The sequence below is a fragment of the Dryas octopetala genome, chromosome 5 (genome assembly GCF_963921425.1).
Source record: "Dryas octopetala chromosome 5, drDryOcto1.1, whole genome shotgun sequence".
Classification (NCBI taxonomy): domain Eukaryota; kingdom Viridiplantae; phylum Streptophyta; class Magnoliopsida; order Rosales; family Rosaceae; genus Dryas; species Dryas octopetala.
Window position 1 is genome coordinate 13,517,120 of NC_141370.1, and position 21,908 is coordinate 13,539,027.

The following is a 21,908-nucleotide window of genomic DNA, read 5'->3' on the forward strand; positions in this document are numbered from 1 at the left end:
GGGTCTACATGTCTGAGATTTGTGGAACCATTTTTCAATCACCATCTTGGTTTGAAGATTGTTGATCATGAAGGGTAAATCTTATCCCTTAAGTTATAAGATATATAATATAGAGACAAATTATGGGTAATTACTGATTTCTTGGTAATTTCCACTGTTAATTAATTATTCATTAAAAGGTCCACATGAGTAAATCAAGTCTAATTCATTTGACTCCATGAAGCAATTGAATGGATTAGTTAGCGGGTAGGGCCAACATAGATTAAACTAATAAACCCCAATACTAGGTTCATTTAAACGTACTAGAAGAAGTGAATGCTTTCAATTTGTATAACATATATATATTAGCTTTCATTTTTTAAAACTTCTTGGAGTTCTTCAATTCACATTCTGTCAAGTCATTCGCAATTACCTTTATGAATCATTTGATAGGAAACATGTGAATTTAATCATAAAATACTGTTGAATTTTATAAGAAGCACGATGTAGTAGCACTAACTGCTACATACTCACCGTATCACCAAATTTATTTACTAAATGATGAATTTAATTAATTAATTAACATATTTTTCTTGGCAAAAAAAAATAATTATCATATTTTGAAGTACATTAATTCATATTAATTATGGTTGTGCCAAAGAAATTGAAGATATATAGAGTTAGTAAAGGTTGTGCATGGTAAAGCAAAATATTGCAACACTTTTGAATTGGTTGAGGTAACTGATGAGAGAATAGGAGGTACATCAAAGCCAGAATGAGTCAGCTTTCATCTTTGAACAAAGCATTACAATTGGATCATGCACATTCAACCCAATTGAATGCAATTGGGTTAACCCAAAACTGCAGAGATCGAGAGAGACACACACACACACACATTCACTTTGGTGCTGCTGTTGAAGATCGAAAACGAAATGTGAAGGAAAAAGGAAAGCAAAAGCAACCATGAAAAAAGAAAACCCATGTTGGTTTTGCCGGTAATAGTGGGTTGGGTTCATCAAAACAAATGGAAATAGATTATTGGATAGGCTCTCAGTCTCTCTCTCTCTCTAAAGTAGAAAGTGAGGAAATTATTGGTGAATGGATGGTGATGTTAGTACAGTCTACGTACCTGACCGCGCGTGCCGTCCGGAGCGCGAGACTTAATCAGACGACCAGACCGACATGCTTTTTTATCTGCCAAGGGCAGCAGAAAACGACACATGAGATGAGCGTCTTATATCTCTATGACATTGATATACACATTGATGGTGGGCAGCGCGGGCAGTCCGGGCAGTCCGGGCAATGAATCATGGTCGCCGTCTATGTTGGCTTGGCTGAGTGGGGCAGTCGTCCCTCGATCCTCGGGCACACTATTACTCTCTCTCACTGCTCAGTCCCTGTCAGCTGCTTTCTCTTCTGTGCAATCCAAGATTCGTTTTCGCGCCGAATCTCCGTCAAAATTTAAGCCCATCTTATTATATTATTAATCACTTAAAAAAAAATATATATATATATATATATGGAGTTTCAAGTGGGATCCGGCCCACTTCACATTATATTTTAATAATTTAAATTATTTAATTTTAAAATCTATATTCAAAGATCCTTTTTATAAAAAAATTAAGCAAATCAAAAATTATTAAGCTATTAAACTTTGATTAAATAAATAGATGAATAAAATATTTTCGATAAATACTTGAAATGATAATCATTAAGTCAACGGTCAAATAATTTGTTATATAATCAAATTTTTTATAAACACGATCATTCAATGGAGACAAAAAAAAAATAGACGGTTCCGATTATCGAAATACAATGTAAAGTAGACCCCATGAAAAGATCTCACAAATAAGCCTAAATGTAAGATCTCATACCCGAAGTGACATGTATATATATATCAGAAATTCTTGACGTTTTTAACTAATTGAAGAAAGGACACATATGTTTTATAGCTTTTTTTTCATCATTTGATTTTAAATATACTTGGAAGGAATTAATTATTTAGGGTATAAATCATCAATCAAGATATATTTCTAGGTTTTAACTCTCATGATTTTGAATTCTCGTTCCTTGGTTAAAATTTAGATTTTCACTCCCAACCACCCAAAACTCGAGAGTTAAAACTTAAAATATAATCTCGAACAATAACTCTATACCCTAAAATATAGAACCATATACCCTAACGTGTTGAACCCTACCGCCTAAAACTTGAGAGTTAAAACCTAAAATATAACTTCAAATAATAACTCTATACCCTAAAATATAGAACCTTATACCCTAACATGTTGAACCCTATAAAATATGACCTAAAAATGACAAAATGTCATAGAAATACCCATGTTTGTTCTTTAGTTAAAGAACAAACATCCTACATAGATAATTTGTGATGTATATATATAATACCATATAATCTAAATTCTAAATTGCTTGACGGGCTTCTTGTTTTAGTGATTTTAATACTTGAAGTTTTCAATGTAAAGTTTAGAGATGCAACAACACTTGGTGAATTAGCCCAACTTATGAAGAATTAGTGTACACACCTTATGAGTTTGACTCAAAGACAGATGACTCTTATTTTAAGTTATGAATTCCAGGTGTTGTTCACCAACATATAGAACTTCTTTCAATAATCAAATGAAGAATGACTTTGTTCAAACTTACGATATATTTAATTAAGATGAAGAGAAATACTAAAATACTACTAAATCCATAGCTATGTAGTTAGTACGTAGAACATCCTTGAATGGGATATTCCTAATGAGTAGAATTATGATCTCACTATAAAGAGAGGGAAAATAAAATAGAATATGAATGATGTATCCACAAAATTATGAGAGTCCAATTGAAGCTATGTTGTGGGTGGATATAACATATGAAATGAGAATAATATATGCAAGGGATGGGAATAAGGGATGTGATAGAATTCCACATTCTAAATAGATCAACCCCGACTAATGTCCTCTCCTTATGCGGCAATGCAGCTTTTTCTAGGGCTCCTCACCTTTCTTCCTTTTTCGATTAAAGTGACTCTCTCTCTCTCTCTCTCTCTCTCTCTCTCTCTCAAAAGCATTCAAGCAGCTTGCATGTACCAATATATATATTGTTCAAAATTGTTGTTGTATGGTATTCTTTTTGTTGGATTTACTTAGTACATAGTTAATTTGGTTGATCTACTGATTATGAGTGTTTGCTTTATATCCAATATTTCAAGTTCGAAGCTAGCTCCTCTTCCAATACCATTGGTGTTGATGTGCAAAATTCTTAACGCAGTTAGCCTTAACCTCTAACCTCCACGTTAAGGTTCACGTAAGTGAATACATCAGTCTCCTTAATTCTATCATGCACACTAAAACAACGAACACTGAGCGTAAGGGAACACCAGTGTAGTACTGGCTAAGGACCTTTTGATATTCAAGTCAGTAATCACATCTTATTTCCGAGTAGGATTGAGAGCTTTAAGTTGTCTATCTCACATGAAGGCTAGCATCTCTTATTTATAGTGATTATCGTCAAGGGTTTCCTTATCCTTGTCGAACTAGGGTTCTACATAACTTGCCACACAAGTCGCCGCCTTTTGACTTTCCTTGTGAGTCATGACTGCATGTCCAAGTAGAACACATCTTCCACTAGGCTGACTCCTGCACAGGCTAGGACTTTTATCCAAGAAGGCCATTTATTCCACCCTAGTTGCCCACAGACCTCACTTCCTGGGACCCCTTGCTTGGGTCCCAAGTGCGATTCTAGGATGATAGCAGGTCACATCTAGAGCGGCTCCTCTCCCGGGGCGTCCCTGAGGTAGGCCTCTGAGGTTCCCTTATGTCAAAGCCCCAAGCTTGAATCCTTAAGATTCGACCTTTTACCGGTGCTGAAGCTATCCTTAGTCTTGCCTAGCCCATGATCCTTCACGTCCTTATAGTATCGAGGCTATCACCTGGACTCAACCCATGAGCATTGAGTCCATGATCCTTCACAGGCTACCACTCGTTTCCAAATCAAGGCTAACATATCATCGCATTTCTTATTCACCAAGCCTCCCCGGCCTTGGCCCATTGGTCAAAAGATCCATAGTTGGGTTTTGGTCCTTTGAGTCTCGAACCCATGTTTGAGTCTCGCCCTGTCCACTAGACCCATTTTTCGGCCTATAGATACATCTGCACGTCTCTTGTGCCTTCTCAGCCCAAGCTTAAGCCTATGTCATGAACAACAACCTAAACGTCATTTAGGTTTTGTCATTTTCATTTCTACGACTTGTTGTTTTGCTTGGTTGAAAAGGTATTAACAATTCTTGGCCCAAAAAAAAAAAAAAAGGTATCAACAATTGGATAAATAAAAAACTGAAACCTCATCCATTAAATAGCTTGATAGATTACACTAACCTTATCCATAAATATTTAAGCCTATCGGCCCTATCATATTATTATATACTGAGCTAGCTACTATATATTGCTTTACATTATTTTCACAAATAGCTAGGAACATCGATCGCTATGGAAAAAGACAAAAGAGAAAAGCTAGTAACATCAAAGAAAAAGAATGCTGCTCGTACATTAAATATTCTTGGTCATACATTGTGGACCCGATGCATTTCACGTGGATTACACTAACCTTATAATTGAGTACTAGTCCCTTCCTAACCTTATACTCTATCAAGGGCCCATGACGTTCCAAATCAATCTTACAAACACAGAAACATTTGTCCCCTTGGATTATTCACCAAAATCTACAACATGTGTCACTTAAAGAACATTTTGTCATTAGGGTTTGTTTGCACACTCTCTTGGGATCCTCACTTATACCTCTTTCCAAGCTGTTCATGAAGCCAATCAAGAACATTTTGTATTTCGTATTGCACATCATAGAATTTTAGGGGGGGAGCAGGGAGCTAGAGAGAGAAAAGGTTGACAAAATTCTTGAAAGGAGAAAAATGGATGGTTCTTAATCCTAACATTCCCCTCCTATGGGCCCCCCACCCTTGAAAATAATACACCAAAATATACGAAAATAGGTATGCTAGCTAGCTAGGTTATTGTCAGGCTGTCAGCAAAACCCAAGGGAGGGTATAGCTAGCAGCTAGTATTCAAACCTGACAAAAGCTAGCTAGAATGGACAAAATCCATGGGTGCAGAAGGAGCATAGATCATGTCCCTTGCCACAAAGCTTTGCATGCATGTGGGTTTGTGCTTATTGGATATCAGAGGAACTTGCAACAGCGGAGTGACTCATGATCACAATGAGCATAGAAGCCAGAGCTAGGTGCTCGGAGAGAATTTCTCACTGACATATCCCTAGCTACGGATAATATATAGGATTCTTATGTCCATATACGAGATTGGTTACTGTTCAATTATTACATGCAAACTGATTAAACGAAATAATTTATACGAACAAATTGAATAAATAAAAAATAGTAAATTCGTCGATTAAATAGTGTATATAACTAATGTCTGCATAATAACAAATTTCTATATATATATCTCCATCATGGTCTTACTAATTCTATAATTTTGACATATATTTATTTTGAACAGTTAATAACTTTAAATATTTTTTTAATAGTGAAGAGCTCAAATTATTATTAGAGTTGAAGATATTGAAGTTAGAATCGAACTAGTTAATTGAGAAAATAGTCGAATTGATTAAGTATATACGTGGTGGTATAAGGCTAAAGATCTGAATTATTCTGTACTGAAATTGACAGATGGATGGAGCCCTGTAACCAGGTTCATTAACTTTTATGGAACACAGATTGGCTGAACTGAATCCCATATTGAATTAATTAAGACTGAATATTTTGTTAATTATCATATTATACAAAGAAATACAAAACGCTAAAACACAGTTTGATTGCGTGATTAACTGATTTGGCCTACACTATAGTGTGTATATAATATTAATTAATATATATGTTTTCCATCTGTGATTAATGGTTAGGTACACTCCAACAACTCCCACAAACCACCACTACCAGATAGCTAGATATTGAAGCTCTCAAATCGATTCACAACAGTGGAAACCTGCCTGGACATCTAAAGCCGTCCTAGCATGCAAGTTGTTGCTACTCAGATAACATTGTATATATCTACTGATCATAAGAGAAATTAAGCACCAAACACCCTTGAAACTTGAGCCTCAAGTTGTGGATTTCACTAGCTTGGCAGCATCAGATATATATTTGAATACTATAATAAATCCAAGCAACTAGTGACCAATTTAATTAGTATATATGATAATAGAATAACATTCTCTTACCACGTTGGGTAACACGAAATTTACGTTGATGTAAAATTATTACTCTAATTAATCGTCTAAATGTACAGTCTAACAATAATATAAACAATTTATATTAATAATTAATGTGTTCTTTTAGTCTCACTCTCACCTAATGCAAGACCGATTGAGACTTGCCAAATTAATTAAGTAATGGGTTTTAGGTCCTCCGCATCAGTACTCTAAACTAATTAACCCTGTCGGCACCACTACAAATTACTTTATAAATTCTAGCTAAAGTGATAATAATTTATTTGTTCATATTTGGATCACTTTAAATCTCATTTAGTTACATATATACTTATTTGCAATAAATAAAAACATGTCATGTAATTTGTCGTATGAGTTGGTAACTAAAAATTTGAAAAAAATATATGGTGCCTCTAGTCATTCACCTTCAGCTTGTCAATGTTATAATATATTCATCAAGAAAATATATATGTTGTTAATGCATACCCTTCTTGATACAATTATTTAAAGCTGGAAACTGTTGTTTGCAATGCTACGTACATGATAGTACATCTCCTTTTCCCACAACACTACATTGCTTTAATTATTCTATCATTGGAAGACTTTGTGGATAACAAGATTGAGGTTGTATCACTTTCAACTATATATATATAATGGAGGCACAAAATTGAAGAATATGACAAGTATGGTTGGTTTAATTTCTTCCTCTACTTCCATCTCTTTATTAATTTTGATTATTTTCGAACTTTATATCTGATGTTGACACTACTCTTTGAAATCTTCTCCTAATTGTCAACAACAAAGAAAAACTAACACATATATTAACATTCAGTTTTTTTTCGGTTAATTAAATAAATATTAGTCTCTCAATATGCGCTTTGTCTGTGTCTAATATCTTACATTGTTTTCACTAATTTTGTGTATTTGTAGCCTTTATAGAATTGTTTTTTCAACAACTCTAGGTCTTAGTATTCATTTGGATGAACTGAATCTACTTTTTTCGTTACTCGTAAAATAATAAAATAAGATTATTTTTTAGTCGTGAATAAAATAAAAGTTTATTCCGCCAACTTCAAACTACTAAAGAGTTAACATAAAATGGTTCTACAGTTCTACACATCTTCTCACAAAGCCCATATGAAAAGCCCAAAGGGCCCAAAATAAGAAGGCCCAAATCTAAAATAAGCATTGCAATTCTTTCACTGGTAGACTTGATCACTTCAAGTTGAACACTCCTCCGATCGAAAGCGTTTAGTCACCGCCAACGACACCAATCGCGCTCTGAAACACCCACTTTCATCGTCTCGAAGAAAGCTAGGGTTTCTCTTGGCCAAAAAAAAAAAAAAAGAAGAAAGCTAGGGTTTCGTAATCACTCTGAAACTCCAATTCGCTATCACCCCCACCACCGCACCATGAATTGTGAAGTTTGCCAACTCAATGAATTGGTAACCTTCTCTCTTCGTCGTCTTCTTCTTCTTCTTCACTCTCTCATTCTCTAAAAAATTTCAAGTATTATTTGATAATTTAAACTTTTCACTGGTTTTCAGGAAGTCGAGCACTTTGAGATACGGGAAGTTCTTCGCTGTAAGTTACCGATTCAATTTTATGCCTCTATATAATTTACATCCTAGTTTGCGAATCAATTTTACCAATGAATAACTCCGAAGATTAAAACTTGTACCACACACAGAGCTTGTTTGAAACAATTCAGCTAAATTTCGTGTTTTTAGGTGTGACAGAGAATGTAAGATAAGCTTTGTTTAAATCGGGGAGCGTGGAATTTTTTTCAATTTTGGTTGGGTTTGCATTGGTTTTTCAATTTTTGTGTAACACTGATTTCGAACAATGCAAATGTATACTGTGAAAAGCTATGTTTGTAATGGCGCTAAAGATGATTGGATTTTTTTTTAAACGTAAATTATTAACTATCGAATTAAACTACAATCAAAGAACAATTCCTCAAGGAATTGAGTTTTGTATGTGAAAGATTGTGATTGGTCGTTTCCTAATTGTATAGGATAGTGTGTTCCTGTGCTCAATGCAGGATGATTTTATTTGTTTTTCACCTGAACTTACCGAACTTTGAAAATGAGTGCAGGCATACTTCACACAATTGTGTTTCATCGGGCTTTAGGTCTTGTGCGGCCCAAAGACATTGATTTGGAACTTTTTGAAATTACATATGTAAGTGTTTTATATTGAAGATTTGTTTCCCTGGTTAGGTGCATGTTAGTTAACAACAGTTACTTTGAACGATTTTTTCTTTTCATTCTCCCCTGCTCATTAGATATGTAAGAACAATTTATATGGATCAATATTGTATTATTGCATGGCTTTTTCCTTTGACTGAATGATGTGCATTGACTTCCCAATTGAATTATGCATTTACTTGCATGCTTAATTTGAAGGCACTGCCAAATGCCAACCGCAAATTCTGTTGTAATCTTAATAACCCCTCAACAGGAAATGATGAGGTTCATCATTTTTGTTTGTTTGCCTAATAATTGTGGCATCAAATTTCTTGTCCTGTGTAAATTTTTTTTGAGATGACTCTCGATGATTGAATGGTGCCGTATTCTAAATCATACCTAAATGTGGGATTGAATGAAGTTTACATGTTCTGATCTTTGCCTGTGATATGTGTGATTATTCTGTTTAAACCTCCTTTCTGTAAAGGTGCAATGCGGAGATATGGAACTTGAAAAGAAAATAGATGAGAAGATTGAGCAATTCATCAGTTGGGTAGAGAAGCACCCAAACAAGAAAAGTCAGGTTTGTCCTTGTCATTGTCCTTGAGTAATTATATTATTTGCTGGTAGAATTTACTTATGCTAGAACTGATAATTTTTTCAGTTAGTCACCTGTTCGACTTCACATCCAAAAATTTGTCCTGATATATTCTCTCCTTGTTCAATTAAAGCTTTTCATCATTGTCAATATTTTTTGAATAATATTTTCTAATTCACTTCCATGATTATGATCTGTGATGCAGATCTGCTTGTCTTTCTTTGAAGTAAAAACCAAACAGCCATCCTGGTTCACTAACAAAACAGAACGCCTATACTGGGAACAGTGGTATGTCAATTTGAATGTGGCCCAACACCCAAAAGCACATTCTAGCAAATCTCATCATCCCAAAGTTGCAGTTGATCCTGAAGGTGCAATTACTATTTTGCACTGAATTACATATTTTGTGATGCTCTACTTTCTAGTAGGCATGCTGACCCTTTTATTTTGTTCAACCTATGACTGCAGAGAGTGCATTGGAGGAGAGAAATGCTCGCAGAGCAGCACTTGAAGCATCTCTTCATGAGGTTTTGTTTCAGATAATAAAATTTGTGAATGAGAAGAAAGACCATGTTCCCCCCATACCGAATATTGAGGGTGCAGTCTCTTTTCCCTGTGAAATTACTATCCCAAGGTTGGTTCTCCTTTTAATCAGAAATTTTCCAAACAGGGTACATTTAGCTTATATCTTGTCTTTAAGTGAAGAAAAAAAAATCATAATTTTCAAGGATCTTTAAAGGTGAGGTAAAGGAAATGATTTATGAGACACTAATAATAGTTGTTGAACTTACATAATGTAATTCTCTTTGTAGCTTTTGTCAAGGCAAAGTAAGGTTTTGGTGGTTTTCTGATGTCATCAATTGAAATACATGATTTTTACTAGGAAATGCCTTGCTGCTAAAAAGCTGTAATTATTTATCTTTGTGCAAATAGAATGTTATGTTAATTCAATATACGTACTAAGAATTTATTTTTCTTTCAATTCCCTTATGTTACTTAATTCTTCCTAGGTTATCTAAGTATTTTAAAGTTTTTGTTCATGGTATGGTAGTTTGCCTAGTATGGGAAATAGCTTGCTTCACTAATTGGGGTTGTATTCACTTCAGGATGCTTGGTTGGTTTGTATTTTGTCATGTCTGTATGCTCACACATGCTTGCAGACACATGCACATACATAATGTGTGTTTTATTTATAAATTTCTTGCCAAACTACAAGTTCTAAAGCTTCATGCCTGATGTAGAGCCTATCCTGTTGAACACCCCCCCACCCCCCTCTATTTGGAGGGTCCAAAAGATCTAATTTATTATGACATATGTACGATGTAGGTGACTTCGTTGTACCAGTTTACACATGCTCTACCTACCAAAACCAGCATGCTTGTGTAACATTAGATTGGCATTCTAGTGTCTAGTTAGTAAATAGGCAAGACCTAGGTCTGTATCCTTGGTACTTTGTTCAACTTTTAAAAATTGACGAGCTTCTGTCCATGTACAACAAACAAATTCAGACTTATGTCCTTGTGGTTAGATAAGTAAAATCTGAGTCTGCCTAACATGTTGCTCTTGTTTTCTTAACAAGAAGTTGTTGTTGTGGTCAATGTTATTGTTGTTTAGGAAATTTCTCTGACGCTCATGATTAGACTGCTGAGTTTATATTGTGATGACATTGGTCAGTTCCTCGGATTCTGCATTTGGGATGGACATGATCAAGAGGATGCTGCAGACTGGCCATCCAACCATGCTTAGCTGATTGTCGGAGTTTGGGAGCTATAAATACCGCCTTTCTAATCTGCTTCTGAAAGTAAATCAACTCTTATGTTCATAATGACGAGAGGAACTTACCTATCCTTGGTTGTATATAACATGTGAGACACAAATATGGTCATGTGACTTGTGAGACACCATGTGTGTGTCTCACATGTTGTATACAATAAGGGATATGTAGTTTTAGTCTCGTAATGACTCGAGAGGTGCATGCATTTGTTAAGTTGGTAACCTTATGCAAAGAAAAGCTGCGGATGTAGTTGAGGTTCGATTTTCTGTAAAGAATGAATTCTAAGTGCGTAGATTGCTATAATCGTTCATCTTTGTAAATATTCTTCATTTTTTTCCCCATTTATCTTTACCTTTCTGGCCCGCCCACTGTTGTGTATAATACTGAATTGATGCATATTGTATGGCAATATTATGGCTTTGCTTCGTCACTGAGCATGGATAGGTACTTTTCAAGTTTGAACTTTGAGATGTCAAATCTTAGTGTGATCCAGACCCCTTGCGTCTCGTCAATGTGATTGTGGCCCGCAACCTTTGTGATTATTGTTGGCGGCATTTATCACCACTGCGGCAGGCTTTAATGCGGATTATTGCTGGCGTCATTTATCACCATTGAGGCTGTCTTTAACGCGGATGAACAATAAATAAGCATGAATGTGAGCATTGATATAGTGCGGATACAGTGTCGACACACTAAATTGAGATGTGTTGCACTTAGTTGATGATATGTCGATACTGTGTCCGAATCATGTTAACGCTCGTATTTATGTTTATTTACTGTTCATCCGCATTAGAGTCCGACTCTATCACCACTTGTTTTGAAAGTCACAACAATACTAAACTAGCTTCATAAAAAATTGCAGCGTGACTTTCAAACTCTGCATGTGGGATAATTGCGTGTCCTTTGACAAATCATTTTGAAAGAAAGGGACAACTAATCCATTAATAAATCAAGTTCCAATATGTAGCAAATGTCCCTTATCTCACACAATTGGCATTCCTAGTGAAAAAAAATGGACAATACATTTGACAAATGAGGAAATGGAGCGACCACATATCCTTTGGTGTCTGTTTGTCTCATTTATCCTCGTGCTTTATATACCTACTTCATAACCTGCCAAAGAAAGCCAAGAAGAGAGACAGCCAATGGGGAATGCAAAACACTTTGTTTTGGTTCATGGAACTTGCCATGGAGCATGGTGCTGGTACAAGCTTGTTGCTCTACTCCGGCAGGCCGGTCACCGCGTCACTGCTCTGGACCTTGGTGGTGGTGGGGTCAATTCCAAGCAACTAGAGGAGGTCACTTCCATTTGGGACTATGTCCAGCCCTTGATGGACTTCATGGCTTCTATTCATGATCATGATGAGACAGAAAGGGTCATATTGGTTGGCCATAGCTATGGTGGCCTTGCTATATCTCTGGCCATGGAGAGCTTTCCTCAGAAGATTTTGGTTGCAGTTTTTGTCACAGCCTATTTGCCTCATTACAAGTCTCCATCAGGATTTCTCATACAAGAAGTAAAGAAAATTTCTAATTGTATTTATAGTTGTATACTTTATCTGCTTCAGAAATGCTTATTTTGATCTTTCTTTCTTTGTGATGGAAAACAAAGTACTTGAAGAGGACCCCAGTGGACTCCTTATTGGACTGCCAGTTTACATTTGGGCAAAGCTTGGAAAATCCATTAACCTCTGTTTTCTTTGGTCCACAATATATGGCAGCCAAGTTGTACCAGAACTGCAAACCAGAGGCTAGTACTGTTGACTTTTGCAACTTTAATTTATAATGACAAAATGGCTAATAAGTAACAACAGTTATATTTTAGTGATGTGTACTGGTATCATTTGCATGCAGGACCTGGAATTAGCCAAAATGTTGATAAGGCCATCTGGGTTGTTCTTGGAGGAATTGAGCAAAGAGTGCCTGCTAACAGAAGCGAAATTCGGGTCAGTGAATAGTGTTTTTGTGGTGTGCGAAGAAGATGAGGTAATGAAGGAAGACTTCCAGAGGTGGATGATTGAGAATGGTCCAACTGCAGAAGTGATGGTGGTTAAAGGAGCTGCCCATATGGTCATGCTCTCAAAGCCCAAAGAGCTTTGCCAATGCTTATGTGAAGTGGCTGAGAAAATATAGTAATGCTAACAGATATATAAGATTTAGCAGTACTCTGAAATGATATTATTGGAGACCAGAAATTCAGTCATGGATTCGTTGCAGAATACATACCCGAATCTTTTGGATTTGTAGGGAGAGAATTCTTCAGATATTTCTAAACCATATATGGTTGGGAAATTTCCTTTTTCTTTTTTAATAACTAGTCATCAGCTTAATATTGATGTTGATGTTAATGAATGTTAGCCACTTTTAATAAAGCAACCAAAATTCCGTCAGGCATGTACAAACTTAGGGTTCATCGTAAGACTTTGGGTATCAAGGAGAACCGCTAAATAGAATTGTGAGAAAATTTCACATTCAGCCCACTTATTATCCATTGTTCCGTGCTGGTCCACGAATTTTTTGTGTGTCATATTCATTCACGAACTAACGTACGTTTGCTACGTTGGTCAAATCCATCAAAATACCCCAAAAGGACTCAATATTGATCATGTGCCCTGCACATAGAAGGGCAAATTGGTGATTTCATGTCCCAACCACCAACCTTCCCACCACCGACCATCGCCACCCCACCTCCCTTCCTTCTCCGGCCATTGGCCTGCTGGCCCCACCATCGAGTCTCTACCCTCCCTCTCCCTCCCTCCCTCTCTCTATACGCCGTCACCTCCTTCCCCAGAGAGAGAGAGAGAGGTTGGTTGATGGTGGGGACATGAAATCATCAATTTGTCCCTCCATGTGCGGGACACGTGATCAAAATTGACGTCCGTTTGGGGTATTTTGATAAATTGGACTAAGGTGACAAACATCAAATAGTTCGTGAATAAATATAACACCAAAAAAAATTCGTAGACCAACACGGAACATAACGGATATCAAGTAAACCAAATGTGAAATTACTCATAAAATTGTTGCATTCATGTGACTTTTTTCTATTAGGTACACACAAAAAAAAAAAAACAATATTTTTTCTAATAAAGAGGACATTTATACTAATTAACTTTAATTTGTTCACCAAATTATATGGTAGTATTTTATTTTATTTAAATTTGAACCACATATATCATTTAATAAGTCAATTTAGTGAACAAATTTTGTAAATATAGTATTATTGTTTAATGAATGAAAAAGATAAACCCATATGCTATAAATGGAGCCAGCCATAGGCCGAGCAGACCATGTGGGTGTTCCTACAACAGCAGTGTGCTTCTGTAGCGACAGTAAATTTCAACGGAGGAGGGTGATCCTTGACAAGAAAATTAAACGTGTGATTATTGCATCTGCTTTTATTGCTGTTGACACTTGACAGGACATGTATATGTTGGTTGTCGGTGTCCAATAACATATATGATTCGGGCACAACTCTTTTAGCCACGACTTCAAACAACAATAATGAAGAACAATGATGATTAGATGATGGAAATTAATTAAACCAGGGGTGGTGGATCTCTTTTTTGAAAGGGATTGTGGAAGGTGCTCAAAGCTTTTTTGCTTCTTTGAATTTCTGGTGCTCTGCGATCGGCAGCCACCACATGGTATATGGCATTGTATTAGTTTACCGACTTTATATTTTTATGTTATTTAGAACATACAACATTCACAAATTATTTTATAAAATTACTGAAATATTATAAAGTTCTTCCTTATTTCTTTATAAAATTTATTTTAGTATTAATTCTTTTAAATACTAGTGAAGAAAAAAAGAAATTAAAAAACATACTCAGAGAGGTGGTCGAATAAAGAATCTCATGGCTTCTTCCTGTGCCTATATGTGAATATTAAATAAAAAATCTCAATGTTTCTTACTGTGCCTAAATGTGAATATGATTGGACCCATATATGATACTTAAAACCTTTAGATGCAATTGGATTTGTTAAACAAGTATCACTCTGGGTTTTTATGGCCTAGCAGCTACCTTGTTTTAGCTAGTCATATATCAATATATATATATATATATATAATGTATAGACGGAACTGCAAAGAAGAATGCTCTTATTAATTTTAAGAAGAGTATACGTAATACTAGAGATATCAACTCTTACACTAACTTTAAAAATACCAACTCATGTGACAGTTAGATCCTACCCTTACACTAATCAACAGGATTAATTAGATCCTATCCTTTTAGCTTTTTTGGCATGAAAAAAAATTATTAACATCAATAAATAATATTAATAATTTTAAAAATTAAAATTGTAAAACAAAAAAGAATTAACTAGCTATTTCCCATTTTATTGGCACATACGATCGAGGAGCGAAATATCACATGTATTTTGTGGTTGCCTGTATATTATAATAGTATGGAGATAATGAAAACGTGGTTTGTCCTATTTGAATCAGACAAAATATTGAAGTTCATCACAAACAGATAACGGCAAGTTATGCAAGCAATGATGCATTGAAATAACAATCCTTACTTATTACTCATAGAATCTCATTTATTGAAATAACAATCTGCTGACTGTTATATGTTTGTGGGAAAATCCACATAGATCCGAACAGCCAATCACGGCTCGACACGTGGCTGATCAACATCCATCTCGGAGTTGACTCTCAGTGGTCAAACTTTGACCTCCACATCATCACTGGTCAGCATTTCCCCTGCCAGCTCAGACCGAGTTTCCACGCCGGGCCCATCATGTTCGGTCCGAGCCGAACCGATGATCTTTCAAGGGATTGAGTGACCATCTTTCCACGGTCATCCCGGTTCGGATCGGCTCGGCGCAGGGGATGGTCTCTTGTCGAGTTCTGGCGTCGGCCAGTTAGAGCTCGGAAAGACCCCAATTTACTGGATCAGCTCGGTCTGGAATCCCATGTCCGATCCGACCACACATGAACTTCATGTCAACACATAAGAACATGTGCTTGTATCGGCTCGGCTCGGCTCTCCGCTGCCATCCCCGGGAAGATCACGCTGGGACGAACCGCCACACTTAAATGCACCTGACGCCATTCTTCTGACAAATAGGATATCCAGTCTGCATTCATGACTACTGGGGCAGTTTGCCTGAACCTTCCAACCTTGCATTTAATGGGGCATTCAATGCAGCATTGAATGCTGAGGAAGCAAGCAGCTGAACATGCAACTAGGTCTGGCCAGATGCGTGGGTCTCTGGCAGCCATTCATTCACATGCAGGTAACTTAATCATTAAGTCTTCCTTTGCCTATATAAAGGGATCATGTATGCACAAAATGGGGATCTAGCAATCTATGCATCTACCCACAAACACTTACACAAAATTTCCACTCACCAAAGAGCTTACCCAACTTGCTGAGAATAACCCAGAACATTTGCCTTGTTCTTCCTATTCTCCCAAGTTCATCCTCTGTTCTTCCTCACCCACCATCAAGCACCATCACTGATTTCATCATCGGAGTGTGTTTGGCTGGTACCACACCGGTCCATCTCCTTTGATCTTGTTTCTTTTGCAGGAGGACCTCAACCAACATCCACTTCATCGTCCAGCAAAGCACCTGATCAGCCAGATCAGCTATCCTAAGTTGTTGCATCTACCTTACGAGAATTTGCATCAACAGATTGGCGCCGTCTGTGGGAAACTGACTTCAGCCGTTGTGTTCATCACCGCAAGTGCTAAGCTCTTCCTTCACGCAAGTCATCATGGCTACCATCTTTCGGGACACCAGCTCTTCTTCAGGGGCGTCTCAGAATGATGAACAATATCAACCTGAGACACCTGAGAAGAGGAGGGGAGCACAACTCCCCAGGACATCTAAGTCCAAAGGTCCCTCAAAAATCCGAGCTGCTCATAAACTCCTTAAGGAGAGCCAGCGACATCTAGCCGCTGAAAATGCACTCCTGAAGCAGAATAATGAGCTGCTTGCAAAACAGGCCGAGCTGGCCGGAGATCTTGCACGCCACCGTGCTCAGCTTGAGAATAGTGGGGGATCGGGTTTCCGATCGCGCCGGACCCGAACCGAGCAGGAGGTCCTTTCACCGTCTCCTTCTCGGCAAAGCACTCCTGCCGAGCCGAACGACCAGACCGATCGGCAGGACTCGGATCACGTCTTCCCGGGCTTCGAGGACATGCCCCCGGCCGAACAGGTCGAGTGCCTGAACGCCCACCGTCTTCTTCAGCAAAAACAGGCGGCTTTCGGGAAACGTGTCCCCAGGAATTCGGGCGGAGACCGTGCCGACCCGAATACAAACCGACGACCCCCGGCCCAATCCAGATTAGGGGCCAACAGTCCAGCCAATTCGGCCGAAACCAGGGTCCCGATTGGGGATAGGCTCGGTCCCATCACCGACCAGTATCCTTCCCCATCGGGGGCTCACTCAGGGAGACGATCGGTGAGCGACCGACTGGGATCGACTATGATCATGTCGGATCGACGACCGGTGAGCGAGAGGATCACTCGCCAACCGGTGAGTGAGAGACTCGGTAACCAGGCCGAACGCTCAGGGGAAAATGCGGCCGAGCCGACCCCGCCCGACGTGGAAAATCTTGTCCGGACTCTGGTCCAGGACCAAATCCGGAGCGTCCACGATCGGCTCGGCCACGTCGAGGTTTCCAGGGGGTACACCGGTAGAGCCGACCACGGGGAGGAACTCCCCCTCCCGTACACCAGCAGAATCATGGATGCTGAGGTCTCCCGCGACACCAAGCCCCCTAAGATGGACCAGTACGATGGGGCCAAGGATCCCTATGACCATCTTGACAGCTTCAGATACGCCATGGAGGCCCGCCAGGCATCTGAAGCCACGAAGTGCAGAATCTTCCCTTCGACCTTGAAAGGCTCGGCTCGGGGATGGTTCCGAACTCTCCAACCGAACTCCATCGACTCCTTCTCCGACCTCCGGAGGGCCTTCCTGGCAAGATATCGGGTTGTATCCGAACGACTCTACAACTTGAACGATATGTCGCTCATTAAGCAGCAGGAAGGGGAGAGCCTCAAGGCCTATCTGATCCGCTTCAACATCGAATATACGAAGTGTGACGATTGCGACGATAGGTCAACTAAGAATGCCCTCATGCAAGGTCTGCACGCCGGGGGACTCCGCTCCCACCTAATGAGGAATCCTCCATCCACTTACGATGAGCTCTCTGCCGAAGCCACTAAGTGGGCGAGGGCTGAGGAGTGGGATGCTCAGGTGGAGGCCCTGAATCCCAGGCCGACCTCGGCCAAAAGGAAGGAGGGAGAGGTCGCAACTCCCAAACCCCAGGTCCAATCCAAGAAGACCAGGACCGAGGAGCCACGCCAACTTCTGGGCAAGGGGCCCAAGTTTGTCCAGTACACGGAGTACACTCCCCTCAATGCCGGTCTGGAGGCGATCTTTTCCAAGATCAAGGACCAACTCCCAGCTGCCAGGGAGATCAAGGGACCACCCCCGGACAAAATCAGGGAGGGCGTCTTCTGCAAATACCACTCCAATCACGGCCACGTCACGGGTGATTGCTACGCTCTCCGCGACGGGATTGAGACTCTTGCCCGGGTGGGTAAGATCAATCAATTCCTGGCCGGTGGGCCTAGGGTACCCAAGGCCGCGCCGAAGAAGCCCACCAACACCATCGAGGTCCAGGATGCTGCCATCGGATCGATCGGGGGGGGGACCAACCTTCGTGGGGAGCTCGAACCGATCCCAGAAGGAGTATGTCCGACAGGCGGCTCAAGCTCACGAGTCCCTGTCGATCCAGGCAGGTCAGCCCAGCACTTCCAAAAGACAGCGGAAGGACTGGGCACCGGTCACCTTTGAGCCGAACGAGGAAAACGAGATCATCTTCCCCCACTATGATCCGGTCGTCATTGTGGCTGAGGTGGCCGGGACAACCATCGCGCGCTCCTTCGTCGATGGAGGAAGCTCAGTCAACATCCTCTACCACTCTGCGTTCGCACAGATGGGCATCGGCGAGGATAAGTTGGAGACCGATACACCTGCCTTGGTCGGGTTCGGGGGAGAAGTGGTTCAGCCCCTCGGACACATCTACCTTCCCATTTCGCTCGGGAAGGGGCCGATCAAGAAGACCTGCATGACGTACTTCATTGTCGTCAAGCGGCCGTCAGCCTACAACATCATACTGGGCAGACCGGCTCTGGTCGACCTTGACTGCATCGTCCATTACGCCAACCTCCTCATCAAATGTCCGGTGGGTGACGACTGCATCGTCATTCAGGGAGACCAGTGCTCGGCTCGGTCTTGCTACGCCGCTTCGATCAAGCAGAAGGGTCAACTGCCGAACTCACAGGAACTCGAGTCCATCGCTGATTCAGGCAGATGGCCGAGGTCGGAAACATTCGACTTCACTTCCGAGCCGAACCCAGATTCTCGGCCCCTTCCCGCCGAGGCTTGGGAGGAAGTGCCGATCTCGGTCGAGACACCGGATCGGCTCGTCCGAGTGGGGACTCAGATCAACCCCGAGCAGCGATCCGCCGTAATTGACTTCCTCCGTGCCAATGCGGAAGTGTTTGCCTGGTCTTACGATGACATGCCAGGCATATCGTCTGACGTGATCACCCACAGGCTGAACACCGATCCGGGATGCAAACCGGTCCGTCAGAGGAGGAGGTCATACGATCCGGTTCGATACGCCGCCATGGCTGAAGAGGTAACCAAGTTGCAAAACAACGGGTTCATCCGGGAGGTCAATTATCCCGACTGGCTTGCCAACGTGGTCATGGTGAAAAAGAACAACGGGAAGTGGAGGATGTGCGTGGACTTCACCGACCTGAACAGGGCATGTCCCAAGGACAGCTTTCCCTTGCCCAGAATAGATCAGCTCGTCGATGCAACAGCTGGACATCAGCTCCTCAGCTTCATGGACGCCTATTCTGGGTATAACCAGATCCTCATGCACAAGTCCGACCAGGAGGGCACATCTTTCATAACGGACCGCGGCATGTACTGCTACAAGGTCATGCCCTTCGGACTCAAAAACGCCGGAGCCACCTACCAAAGGCTGGTCAACCACATGTTCAGATCTTCCATCGGCAAATCCGTAGAGGTTTACGTGGATGACATGCTGGTCAAAAGCATCAGGGCGGACGATCACGTCAGGGACCTCTCAGACATGTTCGGAGTCCTGAAGGAGTATCAGATGCGGCTGAACCCAGCCAAATGTGTCTTTGGGGTTCGGTCGGGAAAGTTCCTTGGCTACCTGGTCAGCCAACGGGGAATCGAGGCCAATCCAGAGAAAATCCAAGCCTTGATCAACATGAAGTCCCCAAGGACACGCAAAGAAATCCAGAGTCTGACTGGAAGAGTCGCCGCCCTGAACCGGTTCATCTCGAAGTCCACTGACCGGTGCCTCCCCTTCTTCAAAGCCTTAAGGGGAGCAGGGAAGGGCATAGAATGGACCCCCCGATGCGAGCAGGCCTTTCAAAATCTGAAAAGACATATGGGGGAACCTCCCATATTATCCAAACCGGAGGAAGGTGAAGAACTTTTTCTCTATCTCTCTGTCTCTGACTCGGCTCTCAGCTCAGTTCTAGTGAGAGAGGTCGGTGGTGTACAACACCCCGTCTTCTATACGAGCCGAGCCCTCGCCGATGCCGAGACCAGATATCCAAGGTTCGAGAAGATGGCTCTCGCCCTGGTCAGCTCGGCTCGGAAATTGAGACCCGAGACTTCGGGTCGACTCATCAAGTGGTCAATCGAGCTCGGCGAGTTTGACATCATCTACCGTCCCAGGACGGCCATCAAAGGTCAGGCCATGTCGGACTTCATCTGTGAGTCGACCACCTCGACGGAGGATCCACCGCGCACCGACGCTATGCGGCGTCCGACCCGAACACAATCGGCAAACATGGCCAGGTTGACCTCCTCACCTGGACCCTCTATGTGGACGGATCTTCCAACGCCATGGGAAGCGTCGCCGGGCTTGTTCTGATCTCCCCAGAACAAGTTGTGATGGAGTATGCTCTTCGCTTCAGATTTCAAGCATCCAACAATGAAGCAGAGTATGAGGCACTCATCGCCGGGCTCAGATTGGCAAAGGAGCTCGGCGCGACCAAACTGAACATCTTCAGCGACTCCCAACTAATCGTCAATCAGATATTGGGAGAGTACGAGACTCGGGAGCCCAGCATGACTGCCTATCTCGAGAAGACCCGTTTGCTACTCGGGAACTTCCACGAATACAAAATATCCCAAATCCCGAGGGCAGAAAACTGCAGGGCCGACGCCTTGGCGCGCCTGGCTTCGGCCACGGATACTGGGTCCGCCAGGCACGTTCCAGTTGAAATCCTGGACAGACCTAGCACCGCCGAAAACGAAGTCACTGTCATGCAGACCGAGGCCGAGCCGAACTGGATGACGCCGATCATCACCTACTTGGTCTCCGGGATCCTCCCCCCGGAGAGGGACAAGGCACGTCTCATCAAAACGAGGTCGGCTCGGTTTAGCATGATCGATGGTCAGCTCTACAAGAGGAGTTTCTCCCTGCCTTACTTGCGGTGTGTCACTCCCCAAGAAGGCCAGGATGTGCTGAGAGAAATCCACGAGGGGATATGCGGCAACCACTCTAGAGGAAGAGCCCTAGCCTACAAGACGATCAGACAGGGTTACTTCTGGCCAACGCTGAACAAGGACGCAGATCATCTGTCCCGCGCTTGTATCAAATGCCAGCAGTTCGCCGCAGTCCCTCATCAACCTCCCCAGTTGCTGACCTCCATATCCAGTCCCTGGCCGTTCGCGCAGTGGGGACTCGATCTAATCGGCCCTATGCCGAAGGCAAAGGGGCAAATCACCATGGCAGTGGTAGCAGTCGACTACTTCACTAAGTGGGCCGAGGCCGAGCCCCTAGCCACAACCACAGCCGAACGGATGGAGACCTTCGTCTGGAAGAACATCATATGCCGGTTCGGCATGCCGCACACCATCATTGCAGACAATGGCAAACAGTTCGACTGCAAGAAGTTTAGGAGTTTTTGTTCACGTCTGAACATCAACTTGCGCTTCACCGCGCCTTACCATCCGCAGTCGAACGGACAGGTCGAGGCCATCAACAAGATCATCAAGAAGACCCTCAAGACTAAACTGGATAATGCTAAGGGGAATTGGC

At 41.5% G+C, this 21,908-nt stretch overlaps 2 protein-coding genes across 3 annotated transcripts; both read left to right on the forward strand.

The window, feature by feature from the left end:
- Positions 1-7,416: 7,416 nt before the first annotated feature.
- On the forward strand, positions 7,417-11,197 carry LOC147284519 (meiotically up-regulated protein). 2 transcript variants are annotated; one of them, XM_086244431.1, is made up of 8 exons: positions 7,417-7,522; positions 7,564-7,661; positions 7,764-7,800; positions 8,315-8,400; positions 8,893-8,988; positions 9,209-9,374; positions 9,472-9,637; positions 10,618-10,754. In XM_086244431.1, exons 2-8 carry the CDS (start codon positions 7,629-7,631, stop codon positions 10,628-10,630), a joined length of 597 nt encoding a protein of 198 aa, XP_086100557.1. In that variant the 5' UTR covers positions 7,417-7,522; positions 7,564-7,628; the 3' UTR covers positions 10,631-10,754. The 2 variants fall into 2 exon arrangements, with proteins under 2 accessions (XP_086100557.1, XP_086100556.1); XM_086244430.1 differs by having other exon boundaries at positions 7,419-7,522; positions 10,678-11,197.
- Positions 11,198-11,918: 721 nt separating this feature from the next.
- On the forward strand, positions 11,919-13,238 carry LOC147284520 (salicylic acid-binding protein 2-like). The gene is made up of 3 exons (XM_086245118.1): positions 11,919-12,294; positions 12,390-12,527; positions 12,632-13,238. The coding sequence occupies exons 1-3, from the start codon at positions 11,923-11,925 to the stop codon at positions 12,908-12,910; spliced, it is 789 nt and encodes a 262-aa protein (XP_086101244.1). The 5' UTR covers positions 11,919-11,922; the 3' UTR covers positions 12,911-13,238.
- The last annotated feature ends 8,670 nt before the right edge of the window (positions 13,239-21,908 follow it).